This window comes from Numida meleagris, chromosome 4 (assembly GCF_002078875.1).
Source record: "Numida meleagris isolate 19003 breed g44 Domestic line chromosome 4, NumMel1.0, whole genome shotgun sequence".
NCBI lineage: Eukaryota > Metazoa > Chordata > Aves > Galliformes > Numididae > Numida > Numida meleagris.
This window is the reverse complement of record NC_034412.1, coordinates 54,763,136-54,776,202: the sequence shown is the minus strand read 5'-3', so window position 1 is coordinate 54,776,202 and position 13,067 is coordinate 54,763,136. Positions and strand designations below refer to the sequence as shown.

Below are 13,067 nucleotides of genomic sequence, written 5' to 3'. Positions count from 1 at the left end.
CCGCGCCGGGCCCGCCGCCGGGCTCGGGCAGCAGCTCGGGCAGCTCGGCCTCTTCCTCCTCCTCCTCGTCATCCACGTCGTCGTCGGTGGCGTCTAGCCCGACGGCGGAAAGCCCCGAGGCGGCGGGCCCGAGCGGGGCCTTCCACAAGCTGCTGGAGGCTTGCCGCAATGGAGACGTGACGCGCGTCAAGCGCCTGGTGGACGCTGGCAACGTCAACGCCAAGGACATGGCCGGCCGCAAGTCCACGCCGCTCCACTTCGCCGCTGGTGAGTGTCAGGAGGGGCCGGGGCAGCTCCCCGTGGAGCTCGAGGGCCGGGGCTCGGAGGGTGCTGGGGGAGGGGAGCTATCTGACCTCCGTATTTCTCGTGCCAAGGCAGAACGTAGCTTCTGTGTGTGACAGGAGTCTGAAGGCACCGACAGATTTCTGTGTGTTCATCACGTGGCCTTCAAACTTCAGCTTGCTTTCTTTAGAAGTGAGAAAGAAATTCAGGGTGGAGTTTTCTGGGAGTTAGGGATTTCACTTCTTTTCTGATAGCTCTTGAAAGCAGACACCTGTGATGTGAAGAATCAAAGCCAGTGCCTTGCAACTTGTAACTTTTTTCTTTCTAGTTGATCTTTCCCCACCTCCCTGAGACTAGAACAGGTGCCAAAAGATGAAATGGGACAGTTGAACTTGGTTAGAAAGTCACATGTGCCGAGGAGATGCTGTGTATCAATACAGGAAAGAGCACATCAAAAATTATCCTGTGAAACAAGCTGACAGTGGGAGTCAGCAGTTGACCTTAACGAGAATTAACTATTGCTCCATTCCTAGAGGTGCTCAAGGTCAGGCTGACTGGGGCCCCTGGGCAGCCCGATCTGGTGGAATTGAACCCTACAGCAGGGGTTGCGACTGGGTGTGCTTTAAGGTCCTTTCCAACCCAGGTTGTTCTGTAATGATTCTGTGATTGTCTCTTGGTAAGCACAAGTGCTGCCTGTGAGTGTAGTTTATAAAAAGAACAAATGGTACAGGGACTATTCTTGATGGGAGGGGGGCACAGGGTGAATTAATTTCATGATAGAAGTAAAATGGGAGATACCAGGTCTGTGGTCAGATATGGCTTTCTGATATGTGCCACAGTGTTGCAGCCTTGTGTGGTAAGGGTTGTAGGCCTTGTATGAGTTTTAAGTGGTACTCTGTTATGCTAAAATGAAAGTAATTAATATGACTGATGGGTGGTCAATATCTATGTGGTGATGTATGGCTTTAAAGCAGCACAACAAAACTCTTAACAAAAATGAATGTTTTCTGGCACAGTGTCACTTGAACTTTGAAGTGATGTTCAGCTATCAGTCAGGTACTATTCTTTGAGCTTATGTAGATTTATTGTCCTTTCTGAAGTCCTAGTGGTGTTTCCTGATGCCCTCTAAGGAAACTTTTGGCCCTGAGCTCTTTCCTTTTCATTCTCTAATCCCTGAGCTCCCCCAGTGAAGCGCGACTTTATACAAGCTGAATTGTAAATGGTGATCTCAAGTATGGAGACCAATTTCTGTGGGCACTGGGATGTAATGCTGGCATGACCACACATGTGCACGTGAAGTGCCTGATGTTTTCAAGACTAATCTTGAGTCTGCACTGCTTATTTTGGATTCAAACTTATAATAGCACCTTGGTGCTTCTCCTTAAACTCCATGGTATCAGGTTGTAACTTCAGGGCTAGTATAGACTGTAGTGCTGAAGTTGTGGTGGTTTCTACTTTGATTAGGAAGGAAGCAGACAAAACTTCAGAAAAGGCTTGGAAAGGTGATAGTATCCATTAGATGTTACTGTAACAGTAATGAAAGATACTTCCTTGCAACAGGAGAAAGACAGTAAGTGAAGTTCTAATATGGGACAGACATCTGTTGTCTCTTTCTCTAGATTTCAGAGTCTTCCTTAGCTGCCATGCGTATTTCCCGTCAAATCAATGAATGTATCTGATCCAAATGGTTTTGGCAGGTAAAAAGCATTAGGCAGGTTTCTTAGTATAGAAATCTTGAGGTCTTTTGTTTTGGAGAAGTCTGCACACATGTTGTTGAATGTTACTTGTCTTGGGCAGTACATATTTGCTCATGATGCAGTGTTGATTTGATTTCCTGTGGCCTTATGAACACAGGAGTCTGCTGTGTATATTAAGCTATGTTGTGAATAATAGCTCCTGTTTAAGGAGATGATCTAAATAGAAATTACATGGCATTTATAAGGGAATAGGAGTTGAACAGTGCAGTGTGCTTCTTCCAAAGCTCTGAAGTTAAACTCTTAAGACAAAAATAGAGAGTTTCACTTCTGTTTCTATGGGTTATGGCAGAGGAATTATTTTAGTAGCTGGCAAATCTTCATTTTTCCTGCTTTTTTTTATTTAGAATGGCTGGATTCTTTTTTTTTTTTTCCCCTGGGAACTTAACCAAACTAGGGAGAAGTCTTGTTTTCTCAGATACCCTTTTTGGTAACAATTTGAGGCAGCTAAGATGCTTTTACTGTTAGAGGAAAGGACTGCTTTAGTTCCAGTTTAGTGTTGTTTGTTCTCCTTAAATAATAATAAAAAAAAAAGGGTTAAGTCCAGGTTTGCTTAAACTTTTGGAGGATTCTATTTTGCAAATCACCCATATCTTCTTTCTCATGGCAGGAGGAAGGTAAAAGAGGTGGCTTTGAGAACGTTCAGGGATCTTAGCACATGCATGACCTTAGGAAAAAGCGAGAACTGAAATTTCTGTAGTCAGTTACTTAAAAAACAAACAAACAAACTAGGAATGGTTATAAACCTGGTTTGAGAAGTTGGAGCTATCAGTCCGTTACCTATGTATGGATAAAATATGCATGGTCAAATCAAGTTAAAGAAAATCTGGATGATACTACAGCTTCATCTGGGAATATCTTCAGTTGTTAGTTGATCTGAATGATGGGGAATTCGTTCTTGAACTTGGTGCTGAAACGTCTTCTAGCCTGATGATTAAGACTGCCCTGCTTTGGACTTAATGTTGAGGCTACATCAGGGTGATTTGAAAAAAGCTCCTTTTTTTCCTCCATCCTCTGACTGGCTGGAGCACAGCCTGTCTTGAAATTCTGAGCCTCTTTCAGGCGGTGTGCTGTTCTGCTTTTTCTTCACAGGTGGTTCAAGTGATTGTTTTATAGAGTTACTTGTGCTTAGAGAGGAAGACTTGATAATATTTGCTGGCTGTGTGGGATGCAAGGTATTTGGGTCTCTGGTATCATTATGGGCTTTAAATAATGTCCACCAGCATTCAAGGATCAGAATGAAAAACAGATTCTAAAGACTTGCAAATGACTGACTTAAAAATAGAAAAAAGAGATGAAGTGGAAGTGTAAATGTATTTGTATGCTTCTTTTATTCATTTTTTTTTTTAATGCAAACTACCATAACAACAACTTAGAAACAGCAACTGCACTAGGCCATAACAAAGGTTTGTTTGGCGCAAGGCTTTATCTGTACTGATGGCTAAAAGCAGGTGTCTAGGGAAGAGTTAGATGCTTGCTCTGTTAATACATGTTATTGTCTAAATGATTGGATGCATATTTACATGCAGCTGCAAAGTTGCAGAGTTTGTGACTGTCTTTAATTGTTCTTTGTGTCGGGGAGGGAGGAGAGGGTGGAAAAGAGAGGGAAAGAAAGAAATATGATGAGAGCAGCATGCTAGTCTATTTACAAGTTAGCAAACTTTATTTGTGCTGTGATTCTGATTATGTCTTTATGATGATGAGATGTGCACTCTTTAAAACTGAAATATATTGTACATACTGACATTCATTTGAAAAAATGAGGTTCACTTGTATGGGAACTGACATTACAGTTATGTAGTTGTAGAATCAGAAGGCAAGGATTCCTGTGATCTGTCACCTGGCTGCTTGGGACTTTCTTACTCAGTATTTAGTGGCTTGCTAGGAAAAACTCATCTGTTACTATTTATTTCTCTGTCAGTGGTCTGTTTCTCAGTTTGACAAAGGCCTTGTCTTGCAAAGCAGTAAAGGAGCAGATTACGCTAGCATTAGGAGTCGTTTTGAGATAACAGAATTCATGGCAAGTCCCAGGGCTGGCAAGAGTTTTCAGGAGTCTGCTTGGTAATGGACTTGCTTCTTCCCATGTGGAAAAAATGTTAGCCTTACAAAAGAAAATGCATGTATTTGTTGCTGACAACTTGATTCGTGTGTTTAGATGTAGTTCTTGGTGGTTTGTCATCAGTAATAGCAGTGCTCACAGCAGTGACTGGGTGGATGAACCTGATGAAAGAAGCTGAGTCCTTGCTAGCTTCTACATACAGTCAGTCATAAGCTTGTCCACTCCTGATCACTTGACAAGGAATGTCATCAGTGATGTTCCTTGTTTTCTTTCAGTTTTGGTCTATAGTAATGGCAAGGAAAGCCTGTGTGGGGGAAAGAAGTTTTCAGTAAGCATGCCTACTATGTGTAATAACTGTTGGAAGTCCAGTCTTTCTGTGAAGTGTAACAGATGTCACTGTTCTTTAGAAGATTTCTGGAGTAAACAACTAATGCTGAAGGATTTTTTGTCAGCTAGCAAGCTGTTAATTGTAAGAACACAATCTGCTTTGACATGTGGAAGTCAGCTAAGGAATTGAGAAGGCAGACATAATGCAACTAGCTGCTGGGTATTGCTTGCAAGAGAGAGACGGAAAATGGCAAGAAGCAGTCAGTGATCTGTTACACACCTCCACTCTACAGAGAGATACCTGGACTGTTCATTCCACCTGTGGGACAAGGTAAAAGAGGCTAGCTTAATTTGCCATGGAAAGCCTTGCTTTTGGATATCTTCATAGAATCCTTAGAGTTGGAAGGAACCTTTTAAAGGTTGTCTAGTCCAACTCCCCTGCAATGAATAGGGACATGCATATTCATAAACTATTCTTACTGATTTTGTTGTAGTTGTCTGGGATATGTGTGCCACAGAAGAGATGTCTCTGCCCTTCCTCGGACAGGTGTTTGTAAAGCTGAGTCAATGATTAATTCTGTCTTGTGCAATTTAAAGTAGGGCTAATGACGATTAGCAGCTGGATTCATGCAGATGGTGCTGATCAGTATGGATTGTGTTGTTGATTAAGAAATCTGGCAGCCTTACAGGCTCAGGGCCTGTGAAACTAGGATTCTTTCTTGTAAAAGGAAGTCCCACTGTAACAGTGGAACAAGTCTGAGACCTCCTCATGAAACTGAATGTATGGAAGTCCATGGGGCCAGATGATATCCATCCTAGGGTTTTGAGAGAGATGGCTGATGTGGTCGACGAACTGCTCTCCATCATATTTGAAAAATCATGGCTATCTGGTGAAGTCCCTGGTGACTGGAGAAAGGGAAACTTTTCTCCCTTTCTTAAAAAATGGGAGTAAGGATGACCCGGAGAACTACAGGCCGGTGAGCCTCACCTCTGTGCCTGGGAAGATCATGGAGCAGATCCTCCTAGAAGACATGTTAAGGCACATACGTGACAAGGAGGTGATCCAAGACAGCCAGCATGGCTTCACCAAGGGCAGCTCTTGCCTGACCAATCTGGTGGCATTCTACGATGGAGTGATGGCATCGGTGGATGGGAGGAGGGCGATGGATGTCATCTACCTGGACTTCTCCAAAGCCTTTGACAGGGTCCCTCATCACATCCTTCTCTCTAAATTGGAGAGGTATGGATTTGAAGAGTGGATTGTTCAGTGGATTAAGAACTGGTTGGCTGGTCTCAGCCAAAGGGTTGTGATAAATGGTTCTGTGTCAGGGTGGAGGCCGGTCACGAGTGGTGTCCCCCAAGGCTCAGTCTTGGGACTGGTGCTCTTCAACATCTTTATCAATGACATAGACGATGGAATCAAGTGCACCCTCAGCAAGTTTGCAGATGACACCAAGCTGAGCGGTGCAGTCAATACATTGGAAGGAAGGGAAGCCATCCAGAGGGATCTGGACAGGCTGGACAAGTGGGCCCACAAGAACCTAATGAGGTTCAACAAGGCCAAGTGCAGGGCGCTGCACTTGGGCCAGGGCAATCCCAAGTATTTATACAACCTGGGGGAAGAACTCCTCGAGAGCAGCTCTGCAGAGAGGGACTTGGGTGTCCTGGTGGACAAGAAGCTGGACATGAGCCAGCAGTGTGCGCTGGCAGCCCGGAGGGCCAACTATGTTCTGGGCTGCATTAAAAGAGGAGTGGCCAGCAGGGAGAGGGTTGGTGGTCCCTGTCTACTCAGCTCTTGTGAGGCCCCATCTGGAGTACTGTGTCCAGGCCTGGAGAAGGACACAAGAATGACATGGAACTCCTGGAATGAGTTCAGAGGAGGGCCACCGAGATGATCGGGGGCTGGAGCGCCTCTCCTATGAGGAAAGGTTGAGGGAACTGGGCTTGCTTAGTTTGGAGAAGAGAAGGCTCCGGGGAGACCTCATTGTGGCCTTCCAATACTTGAAGGGAGCGTATAAACAGGAGGGGGATCGCTTGTTTGTGAGGGTGGATAGCGATAGGACAAGGGGGAATGGTTTTAAGCTGAGACAGGGGAGATTTAGGTTAGATATTAGGAGGAAGTTTTTCACACAGAGGGTGGTGACGCACTGGAACAGGTTGCCCAAGGAGGCTGTGGATGCCCCATCCCTGGAGGCATTGAAGGCCAGGCTGGACGTGGCTCTGGGCAGCCTGGTCTAGTGGTTGGCGACCCTGCACTTGGCAGGGGGGTTGAGACTTGATGATCTTTGAGGTCCTTTTCAACCCAGGCCGTTCTATGATTCTATGACAAAAGGAAGTGTTCATCAATTACTAGGTGACTATGGAACTTCCCTTTATGCTTTTGTTGTATTTGTATTATGTGAAATGTTTGCTTATTGCTTGCTAGGAAGTTTCTTTTTGACTTGTAACTTGTTGTAAGGTCATTCTAAAGAAAACTAGTGAAAATTAATTGAGGGGATTTACAAGAGAATGTAAATACAAAGCCTCGGATGTCCAGCAGTACTGAACCAGGTACCCTTTTCCACAGCTTGAAGGCACTTCACCTGACTTGGTTAAATCTGTTTAACTGTGTTCTTCATAGTGAACTGGTAGGAGTGCTGCAGGGTTCAGAAGAGCTGTATCTTGAAGAAAAATCTGACCCCAGAACGTGTAGTACTGAAGCAAAAATGTAATGGCTTAGCTTGAACTTCTTCCCCCACCCTTTGATTATAGCTTAAAAAAAATTCTCAAAAGGCCGCGTGTCTCTAAGATAAGTGCTTTTCCATTTCAAGGTCTTGTGTTCTAATATGTGCTATGTTTAGTGCTCTAAAAAGTAGAATCATTTAATGAGAGCTTCTTTCCTGCTTTGCTTAATGTCACAGTGAGACCTGCAGGTGTGCTTTACCTGTTTTTATTATATGCTTTCTTAGACCTGAAGTCCTTTTGGAACCTGCATTCTTAAGAGCAAGCAGGTGAAAGGAGGAGGAAAATGCCAGGTGAGAGCAGAAATCTTCCTTGTGATGAATTAAACTCTGCACATAACAGCAGCTTTGCAAAGGATAGAATTAGCATTTGGAGGAGTTGATGCTATGCTATGATCAAGTGACATTAATTGGGCAGCAGTTGAAACAGTACGCTTGCACTTAAGCAGTTCAGACTGCTCTTTGATGTGTTGTGCTCACCAGGGAAAGCACTGCTCTACTTCTAGAGAGAAATGCATGTATTTAGTTGTTTCTTTCACACCAAGCGTTTTGAAAATGAGATCATCTGACAGGAGATGAGTCCTCAGAACTTTAGAAGCTGGTAGGTGAATTTCATCAGAGCAGGCTTGTATGCATGGGCCTCCAGAAGAGATTCTCCTCTGCCTTTATTATTAAATGTTTTCTGCAGGAACATTTGATTGGATTTTTTTGTCGGCCTCTGATTCGAAGTCCTTCTGTGCGAGCTCTTTTACTTTGTATGTAAAAGTTTCACTGGTAATATACAGAAGATTTTTAAAGCTATCTTCAGTGAAATCATATTGGTTTCTCCAGTTTAAACTGAATTATGCAAAAAATGATGTCATCTGTCAAAAATGGTGTGGCATGTATCTGTTTTTGTTTTAATTACAACTGCTATGTCAGGTTTGTCTTGTAATCATTTTTCAAGCTTTCTGGTACTTTATTGACTCAAGTTTTTGCAAGTTTACTCATGGTGGAGGAAGCTATTTCCTCAGTTGATTACTCTTTCTTTGAAAGCAGCTTTGTGATCTGGTGGGATAAAAATTGCAGAAACCTTTAGTGTGCTTTCCTGAAGATGAAATAGAAGAGTTTATTCACCAGATGTTTATCGCTGGCATTTCCAAAGATTTCTTTGTCACAGAACCCATGTCAAGCAGCACATTGAAGTTTACATGTAGTTCTGAAAATTGCAATAGTGAATGGCTTGAAAAAGGTTTTCAGGTAGTCAAATTTTTTTTCCTCTAGAGGCAAGAGCATGTAAAGCAAATGCTCGTGCAGTTCCAGCCTTGTTTGCAGGGGCTTAGTCTGTAAAAACTGAAGGCTAATAATTGATTTGGCAGTTTAGTAGAAGGTATTCCTTTCTAATTCTCATCTTGTCCAATTTTTTTTTCTACGAAGATAAACAATATAAATGTGGGAAGCTTGAGGGCTTGTTTCTTGGTATTTATGCTCTCAGGTCTGCTAGCTTTGCTGGGGGACCAGCCACCTTTTGTTTGCTGCTGTACCCATTTAAACTGCCATGAAAACTTGCATGTGATATTTCTCAACTGTCTTTTAGATTTGGCCCTTTGTCTTAACCATAGTCATTAGTTAACTCCTGGGAATCCCCTCCACAAAAGTGTATTGAAGGGCTTCAGCAAGGAGACAGTGCAAATCCCTGCAGAGTGGCCAGTCTGCAGCTTGACTGAAGGCCCAGTGTCATGTTGTAGTATTAGCCGTAAGTGATTAAGCCAGTGCGGATGCAAGCAGCTGTGTCCGGTCCAGACATCATGCCATATGGACTATGGCAGGGGTAAAACATGTTAATTCTGCACTGGAAGTCTGCACAGTTGTATCTGATGACCTGCTGTGGCTAAAAAGGGACTGAACGCATTGAAGTGGAGGTCCTGGCCAGAGGCTACTTCTCCGAGGTAAGGAAAACATTTGGAAAGTCCTCAGATGTGAAGTGCTGCCTGTCACAGAGGGTGCTGGCTGCTGGAAATCATTTGTCACCTCTTTAGCAGTGTGACACTGCAGCTGAGTTGTATGTTTACCTCAGGGAGAGCTGACAGCTTCTTCCTTGCATCCTTCAAGTGTTATGTATTAATTTCTTTTCTGGAAGCAAAATAATGTCTTTTCTTCTGTGTCTAGTCTCTGGCCTGTGTGTGGAGTTAACAAAACCTCATTTATAAATATATGAGGGCTGCTCCGAAAGCAGTGCCTCCTATTTTATGATGTGGACCCACGATGTCAGAGGTGGATGCTGGTGGTACAACAGCAGAAGTTGAACCTTCCCACCAATATTCCATTGCATGTTGATGCTGTGTGACAGAGGGCAGCAGAGAGGGAGTCTGACAGAATGGCATCTGATGTGGAAGTGCATATAAAGCAAAGGGGTGGCATTGAATTCCTCCATTTAGAAACAGTGGCACCCATTGACATCCATCGACACTTGCTGAATGTGGATGGAGACCAACCAGTAAATGTGAGCTCAGGGAGGCGATGTGTGGTGCACTTCAGCAGTGGTGACAGCATCAAAAGAAGCATGGCCATCAGAGTGAGGGAGGATATCCTGCCCTCTACTCTGCTGGTGAGACTTCACCTTGAGTACTGCATCCAAATGTGGAGTTCTCAGTACAGAAGAGACATGGACCTGTTGGAGTGCATCCAGAGGTGGGCCACAAAAATGATCCAAGGGATGGAAACATCTCCCTTGTGAGGACAGGCAGAGAGAGCTGAGGCTGTTCAGCCTGGAGAAAAGAAGGCTCTGGGGAGACCTGAGAGCGGCCTTTCAGTATCTGAAGGGGGGGAGGAGGGGAGCATCAGAAAGAAGGGAACAAATACTTTAGCAGGGTTTGTTGTGATAGGACAAGGGGAAATGGTTTCAAACATAGAGAGGGGAGATTTAAACTGGATCTAAGGAAGAAGTCTTTTACAGTAAGAATGGTGAGGCACTGGAACAGATTGCCCAGAGAGGTGGTGGATGCCCTGTCCCTGGAGATGCTTGAGGTCGGGCTGGACAGGGTTGTCAGCACCCTGATGTAGCTGCAGGTGTCCCTGTTCGTTGCAAGAGAGTTGGACCAGATGGCCTTCAAGGGTTCTTTCTGACTCAAATGATTCTGTGATTATAGTACATTTGTAAAATGTACAAAAAGCTTTTCTTGAAAGATTGGCAAGCCTATTGTAGAACTTGTACGTGAGGTAATGGTACTCAAACTTTGATTATAATACATCACTATACAACTCTCACTGAATCTTCCAACTATCATTTGAGCAGGTGAACATAGTTTCTGCTTATGGCAAAATGAAACAAGGTAGAAGATGAATGTCAATAATGTTATTGGTATCTGTGCACTAGAGAGAGTGAATGGCTTGTTTCAAATATTGTCATTTTGCTTTTTGCAAAGCAATTGAACAACAATATGTTCTCTTACAGGGTTTGGAAGGAAGGATGTTGTAGAGCACTTACTACAGACAGGAGCCAATGTTCATGCTCGTGATGACGGAGGGCTGATACCCCTTCACAACGCCTGCTCCTTTGGTCATGCTGAAGTGGTTAGTCTGTTACTGTGCCAAGGTGCAGACTCTAATGCTAGAGACAATTGGAACTACACTCCTTTGCACGAAGCTGCTATCAAGGGGAAGATAGATGTGTGTATTGGTAAGTGTCTGTCACTTATTGAAACTTCATCAGATGTGTATTTTGTGCACTTATAATTGTTAATATGCTGAACATGAGATGGAAGGTAGTTTGTTCTTGAAAGGTAGTTCTTTTTAAACCGTCGTGTAGTTGTAGTGGTAGTCATTTAGGACTAACATTTTTCATGTTGTATAGTTCAACCTTTGCTGAACTTGCATCTGGAAAATGAATATAGAGAGGGTTGGTCAAGTCTCCTATTAAATTAGGGTCTTCAAAATCTGAATGTGGAAAGTCTCTCTGCATTCTGGTAAATGTCTGCTTTTCATGCTCCTCTGTATGTTGTCTTAGCGGTTAGAAAGATGGTTAACCTTTTATGCTGTATAATATGGAGAAATGTTTGTCCTTTGGAGCTTTCAAATATAAGTTGCAGGACACCACTGCTCCCAGTGGCTATATATCTTCAGTGTGTGCTGTAGCCTGGAGCAAAAGCAATTTCAAATAAAATTGAACACTTCAATCATTTTAAATGTATCTAGACCGTGTAAAGGGCTATTCAGTCTAGATGTCGTTAACTTTTACGGTGTTTTTTCCCCTCAATGTATTTAGTACTACTTCCTATTTTTTTTCCTGAATCAGAACCTCTATTTTTATTTTCATAGAATGGCTTAAGTTGGAAGGTACTTTAAGGCCCATACAGTTCCAACCCCCTGCTGTGGATCAGGCTTCCCAGGGTCCCATTCAACCTGGCCTTGAATGCCACCAGAGATGGGGTATCCACAGCATCTCTTGGCAGCCAGTGCCTCATCATCCTCGGAGTCTACTATTTCTTGTTCCCACTGAGTTTGTTTACAATTTATATTTAGTGGGCCAACTAGTTGGCATGATCCTGTTTCTCCTTAATGGCTTTATATATACATTTTTATATTAAGCTCTTCAGCTTTTATCTCAAAAGGCCCTGTGAAGGAGCAGTATATACAAGGATAATGAACAGTGATTGCTTAGGGCATGAATACTAGAAGGAATACTTGAATAGCTTTCTGGAATATATTGTACAGTAATACTGTTTACACCTGAAGTGTAGACTGTTAACAATTGATATGAAGGAAGAAATTGGCCTGTTAATAAAATCACATTCTTAGTGTTCCTTTCTAAACAAGTGAGGTATGCTTTCTAAAAAGCCCTTAATTGAAGAATAGTCTCTGGAAATCCCAGTGTAACATGGAACTTATTGCTGAACTTAAGTATCTGCCTGAAAAGCAGTAGACTCTGTAGGAATTAATAATCTAGCCATATCTTTGTCTGTCTCTCTTCTTGGCACCTTCCAAATGATTCAGTGCAATAATTGTGCTATTTATCTTTGCTCCTTTCCTTTTTCCGTGCCACCTTAGTCTGCATCTGTCCTTTATCATTTCCTAGCATAGAATGCTGTTCTCTTGGCTACTTCACAGATCAAAAAGGGATAAAGTGATAGTTGAACAGAGTGCAGAGATGTGGCATGTTCATGAATAGCAATTCTTTGGAGGAAAACTCAAGGTACTGAAGCAGAGTGGGAAGACCAGCAGAGACTAGATGGTGATTGCAGTAGGACTGTAGAATACATTTTTGACTAGCACTAGCCTTGTTAGAGTATGTACGTGTTTGTGCTACAAATACTATTAATGGTCAGCTTTACAAGCTGAGGTTAGACTGCTGCTTGGGAGCTCTACCACTCAGAAGCTTGTGTGGAAATGGGAAATGTCATAAACTGGTAAAAACTCGGAGTATGTACAGATTTCTCTAGAATCTCAACTGGAAGGGAGCAAATGACGATGACCTATGGTTTCTTGCGCTTCTGTTACTGATTAATATTAGACTCAGAACCATTAAAGTTAGAAAAGACCCTTAAGATCACAAAGTCCAACTATCAACCTAATGCTGTCAAGTCCACTACTAAACCATGTCCCTACGTGCCATATCCATGGTCACAGGATAGCAGTTTTGTTCCTCAGTGTCACATTTACTCACAGAATAATTGATGAATGGAGAACTTTGCAGCATTCCTCCAAACACACTTTGCAAAGTAAGGGTAATGACTTCTGTAGGACAGGCAGGGGAGAAAGATGAAGAAATACATCATCCTAAAAGTCTGTACTGGGATTTTAACAAAGATTCATGAGGAGGCTCACTTTTCTCTGATCTGTAGCAGATGCTCAGGGACTCTAGCTTGAGTGTACACTTCCTTCTCATGGCATTCAGCATTTTAGGAACTTATAAATACAGAGACTGAATCCAGATGATGTTGCACAGCC

At 43.0% G+C, this 13,067-nt stretch overlaps 1 protein-coding gene across 1 annotated transcript in view; it reads left to right on the top strand.

The window, feature by feature from the left end:
- The window catches only part of TNKS (tankyrase), a 110,191-nt gene that overhangs the window by 271 nt on the left and 96,853 nt on the right, over positions 1-13,067 (top strand). Inside the window, 2 exon segments of the mRNA XM_021393773.1 lie at positions 1-267; positions 10,576-10,800. The exon segment at positions 1-267 is cut by the window's left edge and continues 271 nt beyond it. Of these exon segments, the coding sequence (XP_021249448.1) occupies positions 1-267; positions 10,576-10,800 (492 nt within the window).